Source organism: Harmonia axyridis, chromosome 7 (genome assembly GCF_914767665.1).
Source record: "Harmonia axyridis chromosome 7, icHarAxyr1.1, whole genome shotgun sequence".
Taxonomy (NCBI): Eukaryota; Metazoa; Arthropoda; class Insecta; order Coleoptera; family Coccinellidae; genus Harmonia; species Harmonia axyridis.
In genome coordinates, this window is record NC_059507.1 from 2846744 (window position 1) to 2868326 (window position 21583).

The 21583-nt window shown below is 36.9% G+C and overlaps 1 protein-coding gene across 3 annotated transcripts in view; it reads left to right on the forward strand.

Moving 5' to 3' along the window:
* LOC123684398 (potassium voltage-gated channel subfamily KQT member 1) overlaps positions 1-21583 on the forward strand; it is an 87642-nt gene that overhangs the window by 61149 nt on the left and 4910 nt on the right. For 2 of the 3 annotated variants that reach the window (XM_045623645.1, XM_045623643.1), the window contains exons 5-10: positions 344-434; positions 7408-7534; positions 8817-8992; positions 10954-11211; positions 14406-14636; positions 18577-18778. In XM_045623645.1, the coding sequence (XP_045479601.1) occupies positions 344-434; positions 7408-7534; positions 8817-8992; positions 10954-11211; positions 14406-14636; positions 18577-18778 (1085 nt within the window). The remainder of the gene's footprint in view (positions 1-343; positions 435-7407; positions 7535-8816; positions 8993-10953; positions 11212-14405; positions 14637-18576; positions 18779-21583) is intronic. The other variant, XM_045623644.1, reaches the window with a different exon arrangement.

Genomic DNA, 21583 nt, shown 5'->3' on the forward strand with positions numbered 1-21583 from the left:
GGAAAATGTAAGATAACTTATTTAGTGAAAAATATGTTGAAATTATCCTTGAAAATTAGAAAGTTAACATGAACAACGCAAACGGCCATAGACAATAACATTTTGATTCGCCTTATGACCTCATGTGAATACTTATCAAAATCATAGAACTTTGGTTCCATTCTGCATTTCTACATTTGACATGTATAATTTCATATGCTTTCAGTTTTTAATTTGATAATAGGAGCATTGTTGAAAAAAACACATCGAGTGGTATTATATTTACATGATCTCTGAAGAAATGATATTGTGCTCTGTTAAATGCTTTTATAGATTCTTCACTAATTTAATTTTTTTGTTTCAGATTTATGCTAGTACTAGTGTGCCTGATATTTAGCGTTTTATCTACTATAGAATCATACACGAATTTTGCCAACGAAACTTTATTTTGGATGGTGAGTATATAATATAGAAAATAGATTTTTTCATATACTTAGTTGAATATTTAACAGTTGGAATGAGATTATTTGGGAGAGTTCATCATTTTGATTTCGTTGAAAATATATTGCCATAGTCACTTGTACACATTCATAAGTTTTGTCAACCCTATCGACAGGGTGAGTATAGAATGCCTCATGTTTCTTTGAAATGGATTGTATGATTTTTATAGATTTTGGTGTACAAGGATCTTGCGATATGGTGGTATTCACATTGTTGTCAGGGTTTCCTTTTTCGGAATAGTTCTGGATTGGAAGTTGAATAACAGATTTTTCCGATCACGCTTTTTTTCGAGATACAAAGTGTTAAAGTTTGATTTTTTTCTCATAGAACTTTCCCTTCACAAGATATTAAGCTTAAATTTGGCATGGATATTCCAATTTGAAGTTTTGAGTATGTAATTTACAAATTTTGAATGGAATCTACAAGGTGATATTTTTTTTGATTTACCACTCGTAGTTTAGAAAGATGTAAAATGAAATTTTGGTCCAGTAACCATAGAGTAATAAACATAGATAGAGGTATATATTTTTACATGTCCCCAACATGGTTAGATCACGTTGTCGGATTGTGGTATATTTTCAAATGCAGAATTTTGCTATATCGATATTGAATGAAATATATTTATTGGAGTGATTGCCGATTAAATATGCAAATTTGAATATTTGGATCCGATATTTTTCCTAATTGTCGAATTTATAATAAGCAGAATATTAATTATTTTCTGTATCTACCTGCTGAAATCCAAGGTTTGGCAACTTTTGCTCTCCCAGTGTCATCTGTTGTTTCACGTCGTTTTCCGCGCTTGAAGTTTGTTTATTGAATTTCTGATATGTTTAGTTATTTATTTCGATATATACTGCGCAAAAAAATTAACGCACATTCTGAAAATCTCAATCTTAATGAAAGTTAACTCTACATTGACTTTATAACATATTTTATGTACTCTCGGGACGGTTTTGAACGAAACAAGACACATTAAATGGAAGAAAAATTCAGGATTTCACCGAATCTTATGTGAAAGAAGAGAAATGAACAATTTTTAAATAGTGGAATGCTGATAAGTGATTTAATACTTGTTATTTCCACCCCTTGCGTTAATTACAGCTCGGCAACGACGGTTCATACTCAAAATGAGTGATCTTAAAATGTTCTGATCTAATCCTTCCCAGATTTCTCTGAGTTGGATTCCTAAATCATTAAAAGTAGCTGGATGATTTTCTGAACTTCTCAGCCTTCTATTCAGGTTGTCCCAAACCTGCTCAATCGGATTGGGATCTGGACTTCTTGCTGGCCATTCCATTCGAGAGACTTCAACCTCTTCAAGGTACCTACTCCTGAATGATGCGCGCACGATGAGGTCTGGCATTATCGTCCATAAAAATGAAATGTTCACCAATGTATGGGGCAAATGGCACTACATGCTCTTCAAGAATGTTCCTTATATACCTATCAGCATTCATAGCTCCATTATCAACGACCTATAGGTCTGTGCGAGCAGTCAAAGATATTCCACCCCATACCATAATCGATCATCCCCCGAAACCAGTAGTATTCAGGAAATTTCACTGAGCATATCTTTCATGTGGACGTCTGTATACAAGGGAACGTCGATCACAATGGTAGAGGCAGAATCTAGACTCATCTGTGAAGAGAACTCTTTTCCAATCAGCCTCTTCCAAATGGATATGCTTTCTCGCAAAATCCAAACGCGCCCTTCGATGGGCTGGGGTAAGAGCTGGGCCTCTTGCCGCGACACGAGGCCTTAAATCATATTCTCTGAGGCGATTTCTTATTGTCTGAGTGCTAATCTGCACCCTATAAGTTTGCTCAAGCTGATTTTGAAGGAGGTGAGCGGTTGCAAAGAGAACACCTTCAGTTGTAGAATAAATTTGAGATTTCCATAATGTGCGTTAATTTGTTGCGCAGTGTATTTTGAGTAAATATAAAACGTTGATTCACTATGGGACATAACAAGTGCGTTCTTTGTGGAGAAACTCGCGAATTGAGTGAAATATCGTATCACTGATATGTTTTCATTTCCGCGCGCTTCATGTCAAATTTGATAGTTCATGTTGGGGACAAAATTTCCTCACTGAAAATGACATATGCTCCCTCTATCTATGTTTACTACTCTGGGGTCTATCCCAATGAAATCCACTCATTTTGAAACCGTGTTAACCAATTGTCAATTCAAACCAACTGAAACAATATGACGAAAACGAGACGCGAATTCCAATTTAACTGAAACCAATAACCTCCTGCACCCTCGAAACGTCACGTGATTGAATTGAAACATTCCTTTGCTGCTCTCGATTGACGTAATGTATTTCGAAGATTCTCGAATCTCCCGAATTTAACGCACGAGAAAACGTCTTCATTTCTCCTTCTTGTTCTAACCCCCCGTTTTCCAATCACGCCCGAGGGCTTTTCCTCGCTCTAGTTGACGTAACATTTTCTCGTTTAATCGTTCACCTCAACTGCCACATTAGTAGGTTATATTGTGACGTGCCGCGTCAGCGACATTCTACGAGATCGGGTTTTGATAAGGTCACTTTGCGTTATTTGAACTGGGAAAATGAATGGAAATGAAACTGGGTCTGAAATAACTGGAATATGTTTGTGGGAAAAACTTTCCAGATGATATCAGCCTTCTACAGTACGTTTTTTTTTGTGCTGTGATCAGGGCCGTCGCTAGCCAAACTAGCTGAGACCCATTTTGCCGCCCTAACTCTGCAGAATGCTAAAATTGATATAGGATAATCAGGGTCCAGCGCCTACTCGAGTGCTTCAACCTCCCTGGCAAAAAACAAAGCAGAACCTTTTCAGGTTTTTTCGTAATCTACAGGGTGGGCAAATAAGCGAGGTAAGCGGCTATATCTCAGGATCCACTCATCGCAGAGACTTGCGGTAAAAAATTTCACCACTAAAGTGTACAAGAAAACACACTGGAAATTGTTTTGAAGTTCATACCTCTACCGCTAGGGGGAGCAATAGCTATCGTCGAGTAGAAAAATGAATTTTACTCGAAAATGTTTTATATGAATTTGAAGAAAAAATATCATTACTGTAATCCTTGAAAAATTCTCTATCTTTTTGAATTTTCACTTTCGATTTTACGACATCAAATAAGGGTAGGTGAAAGGGAGAAATCTGACTGATTGAAATGTAACTTCAGTTTGGCACAACATTTTTGAGCAAATTAGATCTCGTCTGAAAGATAATATCTTGTTGATTGAGAACAAAATATACCCATGATAAATTTGTGTTTGCTGCTTTTGATAGGGGGCGCTAAGTCAGAAGTTCATTGTTTTGTTCATTTTACTCCGAAATTTTAAATGTAATGATAGGATTTTCTTAACAGAAACAGAAATTCCATCAAATTTGCATGAAAAAACTAGAATAGTTTCAGGTGTTCTGAAGTTATGGGCTAAAGAAGATATTCTTCAACTGATGCACTGCAAAAAACCAAATTGTGCCTTTAAGTTCTGACAGCAACAGAAATCCAATCAAATTTGTATGATAAACCCAAAAGGTCGCAAAGCGATAGCTCCAGGCGTTCTGGAGTTATGGCCGAAAGAAAACACAATTTAGTTTTTCAGTGCATCAGTTGAAGAATATCTTTTTTCGGCCATAAGTCCAGAACGCCTGGAGCTATCGCTTTGCGACTTTTTGGTTTTTTCATACAAATTTGATGGGATTTCTGTTTCTGTCAGAACTTAAAGGCACAATTTGGTTTTTTGCAGTGCATCAGTTGAAGAATATCTTCTTTAGCCTATAACTTCAGAACACCTGAAACTATCGCCTTGCGACCTTTAGGTTTTTTCAGGCAAATTTGATGGAATTTCTGTTTCTGTTAAGAAAATCCTATCATTACATTTGAAATTTCGGAGTAAAATGAACAAAACATTGAACTCCTCACTAAGCGCTCCTTATCGAAAACAGCAAAAACGAATTTATCATGAGTATATTTTGTCCTCAATCAACAAGATATTATCTTTCTTACGAGATATAATTTGCTCAAAAATGTTGAGCCAAACTGAAGTTACAGGCATTTCAATCAGTCAGATTTCTCTCTTTCACCTACCCTTATTTGATGTCGTAAAATCGAAAGTGACAATTCAAAAAGATAGAGAATTTTTCAAGGATTACAGTGATGATATTTTTCCTTCAACTTCATATGAAACATTTCCGAGCAAAATTCATTTTTCTACTCGACGGTAGCTATTACGCCCCCTAGCGGTAGAGGTATGAACTTCAAAACAATTTCCAGTGTGTTTTCTTGTACACTTTAGTGGTAAAAATTATATACTAATCGCCCAACTGCAAGCATTTTCTTGATCTACATATTCGAATAAATCATTAAAATGGTACAATATTCCCATGAAGGAACTTCTATTCTTTTTCAATTTTCTATTTTGAATTTTCCGAGTCCTGCAATTTGACATCGAGGTCTTGAAAACAACTTTCCTCTAGAACTCACATAAGCCTCTTCAGGTAGCTAAACAAAAACTATCCTTATGAGATTTTGCGCAGAAGCGTATCTCTACCATATTGAAGAAATCAATTTGAAGTTTAAATGTGAAAGGTCGATTCGAAGTTCGTTTAACATTATATCCATTTCCCGCGAAAATGGTTGTATAGCAAAAGTGTAAAAAGCCCATTCATTCGGGGATTTGCAAGAATGAATTTTCGATTTGTATCCAAGAGGAGGGTGAATGAATCAGCCTGAACGTAGAGAAGTAATTATTTCCAACTCCAGAGCTATAACTCTTGAAGTTTCGCTAAGAGAAGTGCGGTTTGATTGAAAAGATTCTTGATTAAAGAGACTACGCGAAATGAAAGGTTGAACCTTCAAAAAAAAAAGTACAGACGAGCTTATGACGTCGATCAGAAAACTTTGCGCACTTGTTCAGCAAGGTACGATCTGATCTTTGATATCTTATTTTTCCGAAAAAAAAAACTGGGGGTCCTTGAATATTTTTTCTCTGGGTCTTATATAGGGTGTTTTTTTTCAAGGAATATAAATTTATGTAGGCATTACTGTTCAAGATGGTGACCGATTTAACAGCTGTCAAGTGATTTATTCTCAGTTTGGTTTGGCAATTCATCATGAATAGACTCACGCCTGAACAACGCTTGCAAATAGTGCAATTTTATTTCGAAAATAATGGTTCTGTGCGGAATACGTATCGCGCACTACGTCTATTTTATTTTGTTTAGCGATGAAGCGCACTTCTGGTTGATAGGCTACGTCAACAAACTAAACTGCCGCATTTGGCAGTGTATGTCGAAACACCGTTACATCCAGAAAAACTGACTTTGGTGCGCTTTATGGGCTGGTGGAATCATTGGTCCGTACTTCTTCAAAAACGATGATGGCCAGAACGTTACACTCAATGGTGATCGGTATAGAGCCATGATTACTAACTTTTTCATTACTGAATTGAAGAACCATGATGTCCAGGAGCTGTGGTTCCAACAAGACGGCGCAACATGTCACACAGCTCGTGCCACAATCGATTTATTGAAAGACACGTTTGGTGACCGCCTAATTTCATGTTTTGGACCTGTGAATTGGCCTCCAAGATCTTGTGATTTAACACCGCTAGACTACTTTCTGTGGGGCTATGTAAAGTCATTGGTCTATGCGGATAAGCCACAAACCCTTGACCATTTGGAAGACAACATTCGCCGTGTTATTGCCGATATACGGCCACAAATGTTGGAAAAAGTCATCGAAAATTGGACGTCCAGATTGGACTACATCCGAGCCAGCCGTGGCGGTCATATGCCAGAAATCATATTTAAAATGTAATTCCACAAGATTATCTTGCGGCAAAATAAAATTCATGTCATTCGAATAATCCATCGCTGTTTTATTGCAATTTAAAGTTCTATAGCTCTAAAAAAACAGCCTTTATTTCAAAAAATAGGCATTCAAGATTCCATTACTCGTTCGAAAATTCCAAACATTGGTATTCATAAGAGTGTGATCTGAAATGTAAAAGAAACTGGAAAAGGGGTCTATAATCTCATTCGAGAACTTCTTGGACTACAGAACTTTCCAACTGAATTATCCCTGCGATGGGATTCTCCTAGAATTCAAAGGGAGCAATGGGCCGTCACATAGTTCTGCCAGTTGAATGCACCATGATAGTTTTAATCATGTTAGAGCGAGCGTCAAGATAGGTTATTATAAGATCCCTCTATTAATGAATGTACCCTCTGGGAATGAATTCCTATGCCATAATAGAATAGAGTAGGAGTTTATTTTGGAAAAGAACATTATATTAATTAAAATGGAAGAAAAACTACGACTAAATAAACATAACACGAAATCTCAGGTGCTTACGTCTGATGACAAAAAACACCTAGTTATGATGAATTTATTTCAGAAATGTCTCTTGAGGTTAGGTTCACAATTGATCAAAATTTCAGAAAAATATAATGGTTGAAAACAATGCAAAAAATTCATAAGATTTTAGTCCATCAGGCTGTATTATTCATTCAAATACAATCTTAATGAGATAAGATTTCTGCACTCAATCGATCCAATAGAGTTATGTTATATTCACTGTTATTGGTTTACCTTTGTCAAAATATTATATGAACAATATCCTAGTACGTCCCAAAATACGGATGTCATAACCTTGCCAGCATAAATTCGAGAATTTGGTCAATTTGGACGGCTTTCACAGATTAATTTCGATTCAAATGATGACTCAACGAGTTCTGATGAATTCATGATTCCAGCAAAGCTTTCTCATAGACGAATATTCACGCAAAATAGAGAATACACTGATTTATGATATCTCAAGCAACTTCAATTTACTATCACTGATATTTTCTTCAGATGGGCGTTCTTTCACCTGTTATTAGTAGGCACTCTATATTTTGTATAGGTTTAAATGAATCTATTTTTTTCAGGAGATATGTTTGGTAGTATTTTTTGGAGCGGAATATTTGGTACGCCTATGGTCAGCAGGGTGCAGATCTAAATATATGGGAGTTTGGGGTAGACTGAGGTTTATACGGAAACCTATTTGTATTATAGGTAAGTGAAACTTCAAGAATTTACAAATATTTCCCAACTCCATGTTGCTATAATTTGAATCACGTAAATAATTTAATTGGATTTTTTAACCACGGCTGAAATACCTTGAAGTTTTTAACTCCGTTGGAAAATACAGCCGCAAAAACATTCAGCTGCATATTATCAATCAAATTTGTTTAACACTTAAGTTCTATAAGGTAAAAAAAGAGAAATTCATTAATGACTCAGTTAAGCAGAGCATGGGTTTTCCAATGACAGGTTTCATTTTGAATATCCTGCTATTTGACATTTGACAAGAAAATACTACGCTAATACTAAAAATGGAACAATTTACGATTCAACAACGCATTGAGATTGTTAAAATTTATTACGAAATGATGAAAATTTTTGTAGTCTCAGTTCATAAAACTAAAGCACTCTTAGGTCATCATGAAGCTGCCGTCAATAGTGAAACTGGAGCTGTTGGGAGAAGTTAGTGAAATGAAGAATTGAAACCGTATGTATCGACCAAGAACAACATTAAAGATGGAACTCGTGAAGATATCATGGACATACGGTCACCACAAATGTGCGAATAAGTCATGAAAAATTTCATAAAAAGGATATGGAGCTGAAAACTTAGCCGCTGAGGCCATTTGACTGATATATTTTCCATTATTAATGGCATACCTTCATCTTTAACATTTATTGATTCCTCTTGAAATATACTCTTTTTTTTGTCATATCAAAATGGAACCTTTTATTGGAAAACCCTGTAGAAGAAACATGATTTCGTTCATGGCTCAATCAAAGGAAACCTTGATTTCAAGATTAAGTAATTTTCCTATAACTGCTATGAAAAGTAGCGTATTCTTCATAGCTTACACAATTTCAGAATTATGTATTGCTCATACTGTGGGAAATATTATTTCTCACGGCACTTTGCCCACACCTCGCTTGGTAGACCAATGAAATTGGGCTTTTGAGTCGTTTCTATGGAAACGCAATAAATTAGCACATACTGTCAACGAAGACCATTTTGATTTGAATCAAGTCCATTACTTGAATTATTGAAATTTATGCAGTTGTAGGAAAAGTATAGTGTGCAACATGTGGAGAAACTCCTTTTCTCGCTCGTGTGAAAAAGTTGGAATTTCCCCACTTGTTGCACAATATACTATTTCCATATTATCTTAAGAATTATGAAAATAACTAATTCATAACAAAATTAAAGCCAGAAAACAAAAAAATAACCTCTTTGAAAATAATCGTTGAATTGATCAAAATTTTCAACCCTTCACAGACTTAATCGTTGTCGTCGCATCAATGATCGTACTTACCCTTGGTTCAAATGGGAGGGTATTCGCCACTTCTGCCATCCGTGGCATTCGATTCCTCCAGATACTCAGAATGCTGCACGTGGATAGACAAGGGGGAACGTGGAGACTACTAGGATCAGTTGTCTTCATACACAGGCAGGTGAGGAAATATTCTTGATTTCACTTTATGCACCGTTTCACAAACTTGACTTTAATTTAGGGGAGGGGAACAAGAGAACAGAAAGAGACGTCTTTTCCATCTCTTTCTCAAGCTGAAAGCAACAACTTGATTTTATGTTGCTCGAAATGTCACCATAGAATAGATATATCTTGCTGAATCGCCTAATGTTTTGTCAGCTAAAATAAGGTGATCTTAAATTTCTTCCAGAATGATAGGCATCATAAACCTCACCTCTCGCTTAAATCTAAACAACAAAGATAAACAATGATTTGATTCACAACAAACCGTCCGACTAATATAGAAAGCAAGGCATCTCTATAAATTCTATTGCTCTAAGGTATGATCAGATACCCTTTCAAGTTAATTCAACCTTCATCTAGACAAGTAAACAACAAATATGTTTCTGAATTATATCTACCTTCAAGCCAGGTATATAAACAACTGCCCTTCTGAGTTTAATCAACGTTTTCATGCCATAATATCAAATTTCCTTATGCACAAAGTTGGTCTGCATGAACCCATATCATATGCAGTTATTATATGAACTAAACTTATCAATTCTGGTATTAAGTTGACTATCTAGTTACAAATATTCAAGCATACACTTCTATCGAGTACAACTGAAATTGATGAAATAACACAAATATTATGAAACCTATGAAATTCAAATTCTTATTATATAGGGTGTTTTTTTCGAGTTGGCATTACTGTTCAAGATGGCGACCGATTTAACAGCTGTCAAGGGATTTATTCTCAGTTTGGTTTGGCAATTCATCATGAATAGACTCACGCCTAAACAACGCTTGCAAATAGTGCAATTTTATTTCGAAAATAATGGTTCTGTGCGGAATACGTATCACGCACTACGTCCATTTTATTTTATTTAGCGATGAAGCGCACTTCTGGTTGAATGGCTACGCCAACAAACAAAACTGCCGCATTTGGAGTGAAGCTAATCCTCAAGTGTATGTTGAAACACCGTTACATCCAGAAAAACTGACTGTTTGGTGCGCTTTATGGGCTGGTGGAATCATTGGTCCGTACTTCTTCAAAAACGATGATGGCCAGAACGTTACAGTCAATGGTGATCGGTATAGAGCCATGATTACTAACTTTTTCATTCCTGAATTGAACAACCATGATGTCCAGGAGCTGTGGTTCCAACAAGACGGCGCAACATGTCACACATCTCGTGCCACAATCGATTTATTGAAAGACATGTTTGGTGACCGCCTAATTTCACGTTTTGGACCTGTGAATTGGTCTCCAAGATATTGTGATTTAACACCGCTAGACTACTTTCTGTGGGGCTATGTTAAGTCATTGGTCTATGCGGATAAGCCGCAAACCCTTGACCATTTGGAAGGTAACATTCGCCGTGTTATTGCCGATATACGACCACAAATGTTGGAAAAAGTCATCGAAAATTGGACGTCCAGATTAGACTACATCTGAGCCAGCCGTGGCGGTCATATGCCAGAAATCATATTTTAAATGTAATGCCACAAGATTATCTTGCGGATAAATAAAATTCATGTCAATCGGATAATCCATCGTTGTTTTATTGCAATTTAAAGTTCTATAGCTCTTAAAAAACACCCTTCATAAGCACAATCGTTTTCTAGGTCGATTATAACGAAAATAAGAGTGAAAATAAATATAAACCAAAAAGCTGTTTAAATATCAAGGGATCAGGTTGTATCACAGAACTTGCAAATATCAATTTGAACTGAATAGTGAAAATCTAAAATCAAGATCGATATTCAACATAGAATGACTGCGTTTTCCACTTCAAAACATTCAGGGTTAGCATGATAACCATCTCCAAAATCGGGGCACAAGGTATTATCGTTATTGTATCAGATTATTGTAGGATTACTCGATATAATAGGATCCTGAAATTGAAGTGTTACACTACCCTTAAGTTTAATTGATTGCAGGAGCTGATTACTACACTCTATATCGGATTTTTGGGCCTCATCTTCAGCAGCTACTTCGTCTACCTGGCAGAAAAAGACGCAGTAGGTGCAGATGGCAAGAATACTGGTGATTTTGCGAGCTATGCAGATGCCTTATGGTGGGGAGTGATAACTGTAACAACCATAGGTTACGGAGATACTGTTCCAAGGACGTGGATGGGTAAAATAGTGGCCTCTTGTTTCAGTGTCTTCGCTATATCTTTCTTCGCCCTACCAGCGGTAAGTTTCACAGATGAATATAAATACGTTGGTACAACCTATTAGATTTTTCTGATCACTCGTACATTTCTAACTTTAATTATAAGCGTTTCTTTGGTTAGAAATTTTTTAGGAAATCTGAGCTTCCCTTGCTTCTATGGTAACAATGCCACAGTTAATGATTCGACGAAACTAGGAAATCCAATCCCGCAATGCGGGATAGTTAACAATATATATACCTTCTATACTCAACCTATTAAACATGCTCATAAAAAAGTCTGGTGTTATCAAAAACATACTATAGTATAAAAGTGTATGTCATGGCAACAGCTGTCAAGTCTTGCCGCGGGTAAACTCGAAAAATCTGTAGACAAGTTTTGTTCCAAAGTTTTTCCAACTGGAAACCTTTTGTTATTCAAAATTGAGCGTTTGTGATTGGTAGAAATTCAATCGAGGGTCAGAGTTGTAAACAGCTTCCAAGTATGTACCCTTACCCCTATTCCGTCTGCATTCAAAAAGGGTCATTTCATGTTTTGATAACTGGTCAATTGTTGTTCGTGCTTCGTACAGCCATAGAAGAAGCTTTTGATTCTGGTACCCACGCAGTACGAATACTATGATTCGATTCCTCTTCTAAATTCAAAGACGATGGCTCACGTCTCGTTGCTAGATTAGATAAAGGTACTTTATCCTTATCAGCATGAGTGAAGTGGTCTTCGGTTTGGGATTGTGTTTTCTCTTCTAAAGACGTCTTTATTTGTAGCCTGTCAGTCAAACTCTTAATCTCATTTTGTAATGTTGATTTGCTATGAAGTACAAATGTATCTTCTTGGCCATTTGTAGACATTGACTGTTATCCCAGAAATTCCAGATATCTGCCTGGGTTTTCTAAATACGGTACCATACTTGTCATTAATGAACGGCACTCTTTTATCCTAGAAAATAAAGCTCTAACCATTTCTTCACTCGATGTCGAGTTATGATGACTTTCCAATTTGCTGATCATGAATCGTAGTGTAGTTTCAGCAGTAACTAGTGTTGCATCTTCGTCCGTAACTTATGAGTGGTTTATTGCTTTCTGGGAAGTTTCAAAAGACGTTTGCACTTTTTTGTCTAATATGCAATTTTAAAATTGAATCCTGCAGATCCTGCATTTACGGGATTGGATTCCCTAGACGAAACCATCATATAACACGCATTGATTTCTAACGAACTCTACGCTCGCTGTATGAGTTCCTCATTAATGTGCCTTTTTCTGGACCAAATAAGAGGTCCATTGCATTCGCTCATTTGTACGTTCGGCATTCAACTTCCAAAATATTAGGTAATTTTTTCTCGGTATTCTTCTAGAATTTTCTGTGGTAGTAGTTACACAATTAACATGATATTTCCCACATGACATTTAATTATCATTCTAGACGAATATTTTTCGGAGTTGTAGCAAACATTACCCTATAATTATTCAATTGATTCAGTTTTAACAGCCTGATTTTTTTTCAATACTTGAATGATAATGATAAATGGATATTTCATTCGATAAGAGAAATCTACGGTTAATTTTAATGTACCTACATCTCAAAGACTCACCCTGTACATCGAAGACTCCTTGTCTTGTACTCATTGAATATCTTCGTCGTGAAGTTTCCTCCCTGAAATTTATAGCCTGGAGCAAAGAAGCAAGTTTCCAAACTGGAAGAGGCCGGGAATTCGCCTTGAGGAACTTCTCGCGGTGTTCTTGATTATCTGGATGAACATGCGAGTTTCGGAGGTTCATTTTGGAGACAGGCTGGCAAAAAATTCGCTGGATCAGCCGAAATGAAAAGCTCTTTATTCTGATTTTTAATGTGAAAACTTTATAACAGTCATGCACATAACTTTTGCTGGAAGGAATCTAACGTGTCAAGATTGAGTGTGCAACTCACCATTTGATCTAATACTGCCAAAATTTTGCCTTCCTCTAAATAGTGGTATTACCTTAGAAAATCCCAGAATTCTTGATTAGTTTGCATTTTCGGTAAACTAACAACGTCGCATTTTTTCATGAAAATATATAGTTACAGATATCTGATCAAAAAACATCGAATTTGACCCACCGTGTATTGATTCTCTTGTTGGGTAATATACTAACTGACAAAGAAATTGTAACACCCAGAAGGAGCTGTTTATATTTTAATTTTTTTTTGGTGAAGCATAGATAGCATAACAAGGAGTAAATGATTGAAATTTGGAGAAAAAACGGTGGGTTTACAATTTTTTTTCAATAAATTTGTTAATAATGTGTTTCTCCACCTCGTTTATCTATACACTCCCCACCAAGTCTCGGCATTGATGCAATAAGATGGTCTATTTTTTCTTAAGGGATACTATCCCAAGCTACATGTACTTGATTTCTCAGAGCCACCAAAGTTCGTGGGGGCTGGGATAAATTTCCAAGCCTTCTATCTTCGATGTACCAAACATGATCTATGGACGAAAGATCTGGGAATCTGGGCGGCCATGACAAAAGATTTACATGGGTCACTTCGAAAAAGTTTAAAATAACTCTGGCAACATGAGATCGTGCATTATCTAGCTGAAATATTGTATTCTCAAGCCGCTTGAGGTGAGGGAGAACATATGGCTCTAAAATTTCTTGAAGGTCACGCAGCGCTGTCATGTTACCTCGAATAAAGACTAAAGGTGACCTACTTGCATGTGCAATAGCACCCCATGTCATAATGCCTACTTTCCGGTGTACATGACGCTCAACATCAAACTGGGGTTCACGTATTTCTCCCCGACGTCGTCTAACCCTTCTTCGGCCATCATGGGTACTCAGAGGAATCGAGATTCATCATAAAATACGACCTGATGTCATTCCACATTCCAATGTTGACGTTCTCTGCACCTCTACGTCTTTCAAATTCACTTAGCTGGTGATAAATTCCGCGTACACATGCTCTAGGCATTTCAACAGACCTTGGATCCCATCGAACAGCTGATTTGTTGTAAAATTTAAAAAACTTTCAGCAAACGACTACAATATCTAAGTAACAAAAATTGTTCACATGAAAAAACCTTCACAATTTTTTACTCCAAATTCAATCATTCACTCCTTGCTATACAATCTATGTTTTACCAAAAAAAAATTATAATTTAAACAGCTCCTTTTGGGTGTTGCAGTTTCTTTGTCGGTTAGTATATATCAAATCAGGACCTGTTATTTTGTTTTGCAGGGCATACTCGGTTCTGGCTTCGCGCTGAAAGTCCAACAGAAGCAACGTCAGAAACACTTCAATCGTCAAATTCCAGCGGCTGCCATGCTGATACAGTGTTTATGGCGCTGTTTTGCAGCAGACAAGAGCTTCAACTCCCTGGCAACCTGGCAAATTTACCTGAACGATACGAACGACGCTCAACCCAATACTGCCTCTAGTTCCACCAACTGCAATATTCCCCTTTCGAAGGTAACTATATTTCATTCGTTGTTAATTACTAGAAATTCCTTTGGGATGTTAAATGTTGAGTTGATGAGAAGCATCGATATTAGTAGAATAGGCTAGATGACAAATTTTGAAATTCCCATCCTTTCATGCAGAACATTATTTATTTTAGCAGTTAACACAAGTTTTGAATCAAATTATAACCTTTTTGTCTTGCACTTCTCATAACAAATCCTGGACCTAAACAACAAAAGGACATTTGTCTTCTAAATTCGACTTTATTCGCCAACATAGTCATCTTCAAGAGTTTTACATCTACTACAACGCCACTCTAATTTTGCAATACCTTTTCTGTAGAAAGATTCGTCTTCGTTTTCGAAATAAGCTTCAAACTCGACAATCATTTCTTCAGTAGAGCCATATTTATTTCCTGAAGCAATATTTTGAGGTCTGCATAAAGCCAATAATCACTGGAGGCCAAATCTGGAGAATGAGCTGGGTTGGCAAGCTTTTGGAAGCCCAATTCAGTCAATTTGACTCATAGTTTTCATAGATTGGTAAAAAGGAGCATTGTCTTCATTCACCTTCGTTAAGATAGTAATTGAATATACCTACCTTGCACGTCCCAAAATACAGAAATCGTAACCTAGCCAACTGATTTTTCTGATTTTTGTCGCTTTGAACGGCCTTTACCGACTGATCTCTTTGACTCATAAAAGCAGTGAAGTGATGAATCCATGTGTAATCTACTGCCACATATCGATGCAAAATATCCTGTTAATTTCGTTTAAACGACACTAAACACTGTCAGAAATCTACAATGCGTTGTTGCTGTTGATCAGCGGTGATCAAGGATGGGATCCATATCGAGCAAATCCCTCTCATGGACAAAAATAGTGAATACACTGCCTTCTGATGTCTTCAACATCACTGCTATCTCAAACAACTAAGATAAAATTCTGTAAGAAATAGAAATGGAGGCATTTTTAGAATCCTGTAAATACACATTATTCTCTGAGACCATCAGTTCTTGTCATCTAGTCTATTGGTAGCACTTCCGCCCGTATGTTTGATGTTTAGTGCTAAGACAGAAGCTAAGTCTTAACGTTATTTCAATACTGAATGGCGTGTAGTTTGAACTACAATAGGAAATAACAATATCGAGGAAAAAATAGAGGAAAGCAGAGCGTCACAAGCTTTGGAGCGCTGATTCATTCATGACGTCATTGTTGTCGGTTAGTTTATCTAGATGAAGAGTTCTATGGATACGAAACTCGTTGAAATTTGGAATGGACATTCCAATGATAATTTTACATAAACAAATTGATTTTCAACATAGTCGGATAAATTTTTTCGGAAATATTGGGTAAAAGTTCGAGTGTTATCGTGGTTACAGCTGGATGGATTGTTCCAGAAAAAATATCACCCTGTAGTTTTGCATCAAGGATTAGCATATCACATAATAAGAACTTCAAATTGGAATATCTATGCCTAATTTAAGTTGAATATCTTCTTGTGAAGGGAAGATGATATAAGAAAAAACTTGAAAAGAACACCTTGTATCTCTAAAACCAAGTAAGACTTTTTTCCTCAAAATGATCTAAGGAATCTGTTATTTTCGTTGCTATAGGGTGTTTTTTTTTGAGGTATTTAACTTAGAGTTGGCATTACTGTTCAAGATGACGACCGATTTAACAGCTGTCAAGTGATTTATTCTCAGTTTGGTTTGGCAATTCATCATGAATAGACTCACGCCTGAACAGCGCTTGCAAATAGTGCAATTTTATTTCAAAAATAATGGTTTTGGGCGGAATACGTATCGCGCACTACGTCCATTTTATTTTGTTTAGCGATGAAGTGCACTTCTGGTTGAATGGCTACGTCAACAAACAAAACTGACGCATTTGGAGTGAAGCTAATCCTCAAGTGTATGTCGAAACACCGTCAGATCCAGAAAAACTGACTGTTTGGTGCGCTTTATGGGCTGGTGGAATCATTGGTCCGTACTTCTTCAAAAACGATTATGGCCAGAACGTTACAGTCAATGGTGATCGGTATAGAGCCATGATTACTAATTTTTTCATTCCTGAATTGAACAACCATGATGTCCAGGAGCTGTGGTTCCAACAAGACGGCGCAACATGTCACACAGCTCGTGCCACAATCGATTTATTGGAAGACACGTTTGGTGACCGCCTAATTTCACGTTTTGGACCTGTGAATTGGCCTTCAAGATCTTGTGATTTAACACCGCTAGACTACTTTCTGTGTCGCTATATTAAGTCATTGGTCTATGCGGATAAGTCACAAACCCTTGACCATTTGGAAGACAACATTCACCGTGTTATTGCCGATATACGGCCACAAATGTTGGAAAAAGTCATCGAAAATTGGACGTCCAGATTGGACTACATCCGAGCCAGCCGTGGCGGTCATATGCCAGAAGTCATATTTAAAATGTAATGCCACAAGATTATCTTGCGGATAGATAAAATTCATGTCAATCGAATAATCCATCGTTGTTTTATTGCAATTTAAAGTTCTATAGCTCTAGAAAAAACACTCTTTACCTTCAATTCGGGAATACCCTGTGTAACAATCTAAACTGACATGACACTCAATTTAGGACCGACTCCAAATTGAAAAGATGAATCGATTTTTGTTCCCATTCCCAGATCCTGTACCGTTAATATTGTATGTGAACATCCAGCCTCTTCACTTCATCATATTGGAAATTATTTATAAGTCGTTGCTCGACAGACTGATGAAGCATGCTGTCGTAGATCCCTAAGGATACATATCAGTCCTTGAAGCCGACCATTCGATCAATCCAAGCAATCCTTTCAGTTGCAGCAGAGTGGGTAAACATTTTTCAATGCCTCCCTTAGGCAACAAGGGAATAAAGCCCACTAAGAGGGGATATTTCATAGAATTAATTTTTTAGTAGTGTTGAAACTCGAAGCCTATTCTCGGTAATAAGATTTGAGGGAAATATATGGTAGTTTAGCGAAGCGTTCTGAGTCAATTTCGAAGTTGCGCTCTCTCTCTCAAAGAATTGCTGTATTTCATCCTGGGATCACTGATGGAATCGTCAGTTTGGCAACCCTGTGATCCCTGCCAAATGCACCTTCCATCTTCATAGCGGAACATGGTGACTTTGCCGTAGCACGGTTGGATTTATATACCAAGTAGTTCCTAGACAACTGACAAGACATCCGACTTAGTTAAAATCTAATTTTCATACGTAAAATAATCACTCTAATGATAATGCCGAATTTCAGTCAGATCGTATTAACAGAACTTCTGATCTAGATGAACCAAGCAACAGTTATGTGGTCTCTAACGGCACGATGAATGAACAGCGCTCAAAATCTCTTTCCCGAATTTTCATTAGTGTCATTGTTTTAGTTGTTATATAGAAAAATTAGCAAAACTCAGCTCTGAATATCATTAATATTGCCAAAATTACGGACCCTTCAAAAAGGAACTTTCAATTGAAAATCTTTTTAGAACTTCATTATGCCCGAGAAAATAAAGATTTTCAGTTTTTTTTCAATCATTTATGTATGACTTGTGTGTCAAAGGTTCCCCAGGAATTGAATTCAATTCCTGCCACAAAAAATTAACACTGAAAAACCCACACGTGAAGAGGTTTGAGATATAGATTCGTAGAAACATCACTTCCAAAAAAAAACCAAAGGCTTCACAACCTTAACGATCAACATCTTATGGTACCTATGCATAAATCTAGCTGTTCTGAGATTTTCCAAAAAACTTCAGGAAGGATGTTGCTGCAAGGAATGAACAGATCAATTCATATCAAGTATCATGAAGTGTCTCCAAACATCAAATTTGTTCATTGTCCTAATATAAGTCTTTAGATGCTATATAGTATACATGTCTTAGGCTAGTTCTAGATTCAGTGCTTGATGTTTTGGTGTTGAGTTTTTATGGGTTGGGTCAGTCCCTCATGTTCCAGGTTGCTAAAAAGGCATCAGTGCTAAAGAGAAGAAAATCTAAGAATAGAATGGAGAGATCGGACACTCTTGCTACACCTGGAACACCACAACAGGATACACCTTCGCAACATCAGCTATCTGCCACAAACAACTCTAGATGCGATAACGAATCAGATATCATCTACTATATGGAAGAGCCAAAAGCAGGTAAGCAGTATTTTCATGATTATTTTATGAGCAAAGTGGATTGACTGCCTTAGCTGAATTCAATCTACTACTTCATTTACAATTTTTCACCTTTTATCTCTTGAAAGTCAGGCAGCTAAGGGTCTGAAAATATGCCATTAGGACAAAATAAAATGCTTCTGGACAGCCCAATAAGCAGCAAGATACGGTATGTGTCTGTTTCCAGTCTAGCAAAAAAGGTGTCGGTAGAGAGCAGCTCATTTAAATTACTGGCCATTTGAGCAATGGTAACTTGACTCTTAACTCTGACTGGCTTGTCAAACTCGGTGTTTTCAGACATTTGTTCTGTGCAATAAAATGGCGTTTTCCGAAAAAACTCATTCTTGCGAAAACATACCTGTATATACGATTGTTCAATAAGTTTTGGGGTTCGACGATATGCTACTAGCCTTGATTTGATGTTACACTCTTCATATGAACCTGTGTGAAGTTTCATTTCAATCTGCCAACTCATTCTCTATTCACAAGCCATTTAGTATCGAAGGGTCGCAGTATTTTTATACAATGGAAAAATTAGGTTTCGTGCAGTGATTGAATTTTTATTTTTGGAAGGTTTAAAAGCTAAGGAAATTTATGAACTAATGTTAAAAGTGTATAAGGACTCTTCGCCATCAATTAGTACAGTAGAAAGATAGGTTGCTGAAATTCTCAGGGTAGGTTCTGATCTCCAAGACCTCAGTTGAGTTCATTTATGAGCATGATCCAACTTCTTCTGGAAGTAGAATGATAATATATGTGTTACAACCCATTGGCACAGTTTAATCCTCGTCTTTCCTGCACAGCAAAAAAAAAAATACTGAACACCTATTATACACCCATCCAAAACAGTTATACCCCCAAAATCCCTGCCCTAATGGACCTACAATGCCATATCCGGATCCAAATATTTGTTCGTTCCCGATTTTCAATCAGTCCTAATTACGAAAAGGTAATAATGTACGCATATTTAACGAAACAAATGAAACCAATTCGGCTGATTTATTATTCCCCGCATATACAGGAACCTGACCTGAACATTTAGGGGTGGAATACAACCCCCCCCCCCCATACCTGTTCCAACAAACCATCGGGTAACGGGGTTTTCATCCTTTGTAAGCAAACCCGCTCTTCTGAATAAAATATAGCAATTCGAAGCTGAGGGAGTTCCACTGTGTTTATTTAATTAGCGCCCTATATAGGCATCTAGACAAGTAGTGTTATTGTTTCAGCAAACATCCAACATGAATCTCAGATTGGTATCAATGCGGTGAAAACAATGCGCGATATTTGGAATAGAATATCGGGTGTAGAATAGGGGAATAATTCAATTGTCTGATAAGCTAACTTACTATGTTGTTGAATAAGTTTTGCGGTTCGATAATGAAAACACAATTTGGTTTGGAACACACTTTATTATTCGGTATAGTCTACCTGAACGTCAATACACTTGTTACAACGAGATTATAATATGTGAATTCCATCCTTGAAGTGAGAATCTGGAAGGGTTGCAAAATAGGTATACAGGTATTAGGTATACAGCTGTTTTGACCTCATCATTCGATGAAAAACACTTCCCACGCATGAATTTTTCAGGTTTGGAAACAGATGGAAGTAAAAGAGGCCAAATCTGGTGAATACAGTGGATGCTCTTACAATTCAAATTTTAATCCATGGATTTTAGCCATTGTCAAAATTCTTTTGTGACACGGTGCATTGTCCCGATGAGATTGAACTTTTTTCTTTTGCAAACTAGGTCTTTTTTCATGAGTTTTTCCTTCAGCTGGTCTGAAAGGTCACAATCATGTTCAGAATTTTACCAGATTTCAAGTAATCCACAAACAAAATTCCTTTCGCATCCCAAAAAAACTGATGCTTGCACCTTCTTGGCCGATTTCTGGACACAAACTCGTTTCGGAGCCGAAGAACCAGACACATACAACTCTTTAGCTTCTTGTTTTGCTCCATGACCAAATTATATTAAAACCCATGATCTTCTTCTTCTTCTTCTTCAGCCCTCTCTCAAACAGTGTCGGACATATGCCTCTTCCAGTATTTTCCATGCTTCTCTGTCTTTTGCTTGCCGGCTACATCGACTATGTCGTCTATCCATTTTTTTCTCAGTTTTCCTATGCTTCTTTTTGTCTCTCGAGGTCTCCAAAACGTCACTTTGTGTGACCATCTCTTCACACTCTGCCTTTTAACATGTGCCACCCACTGCCACTTGAGTTTCGCTATTCTACTCATCATGTCAGTTAATCTTGTCTTTTTTCGGAATTCTGTCCCTCAAGCTTATACCCAGCATAATCCTTTCCATGGTCCTTTGAGTTACTCTCAGTTGTTCTGCCACTTTTTTCGTTACTGCCATAGTTTCTAGACGATAAGTTGCCACTGGTAATATACAGCAGTCGTAGGTTTTGCGTTTTAACTGTAGAAGAATATGTTTGTCCTTAAAGATGAAACTCAGTTTGCCGAAGGCTGCCCATGCGAAGCGTATTTTTTTCCCAATTTCCAATATTTGATTTTCTTTTCCATTTTTAATCATATTCCCCAAATATACATATTGTTCCACCTTCTCTATGCTTATGTTATCTATATTGATATCTTCCTGACTATGGTCATTATCTTCGTTTTGTCATGATTTTGCCCATGATAGACACTTTAAATCAACTGCTGGTTGTCCCAAATGCAAAACTACAAAAAATTCACCGGAGAAATTTTGCGTATCTCGTTGACTCCAGGGAAATGCGCGCGATTCATCAATTTATGAGGTTATGTGTGACGGGGGTA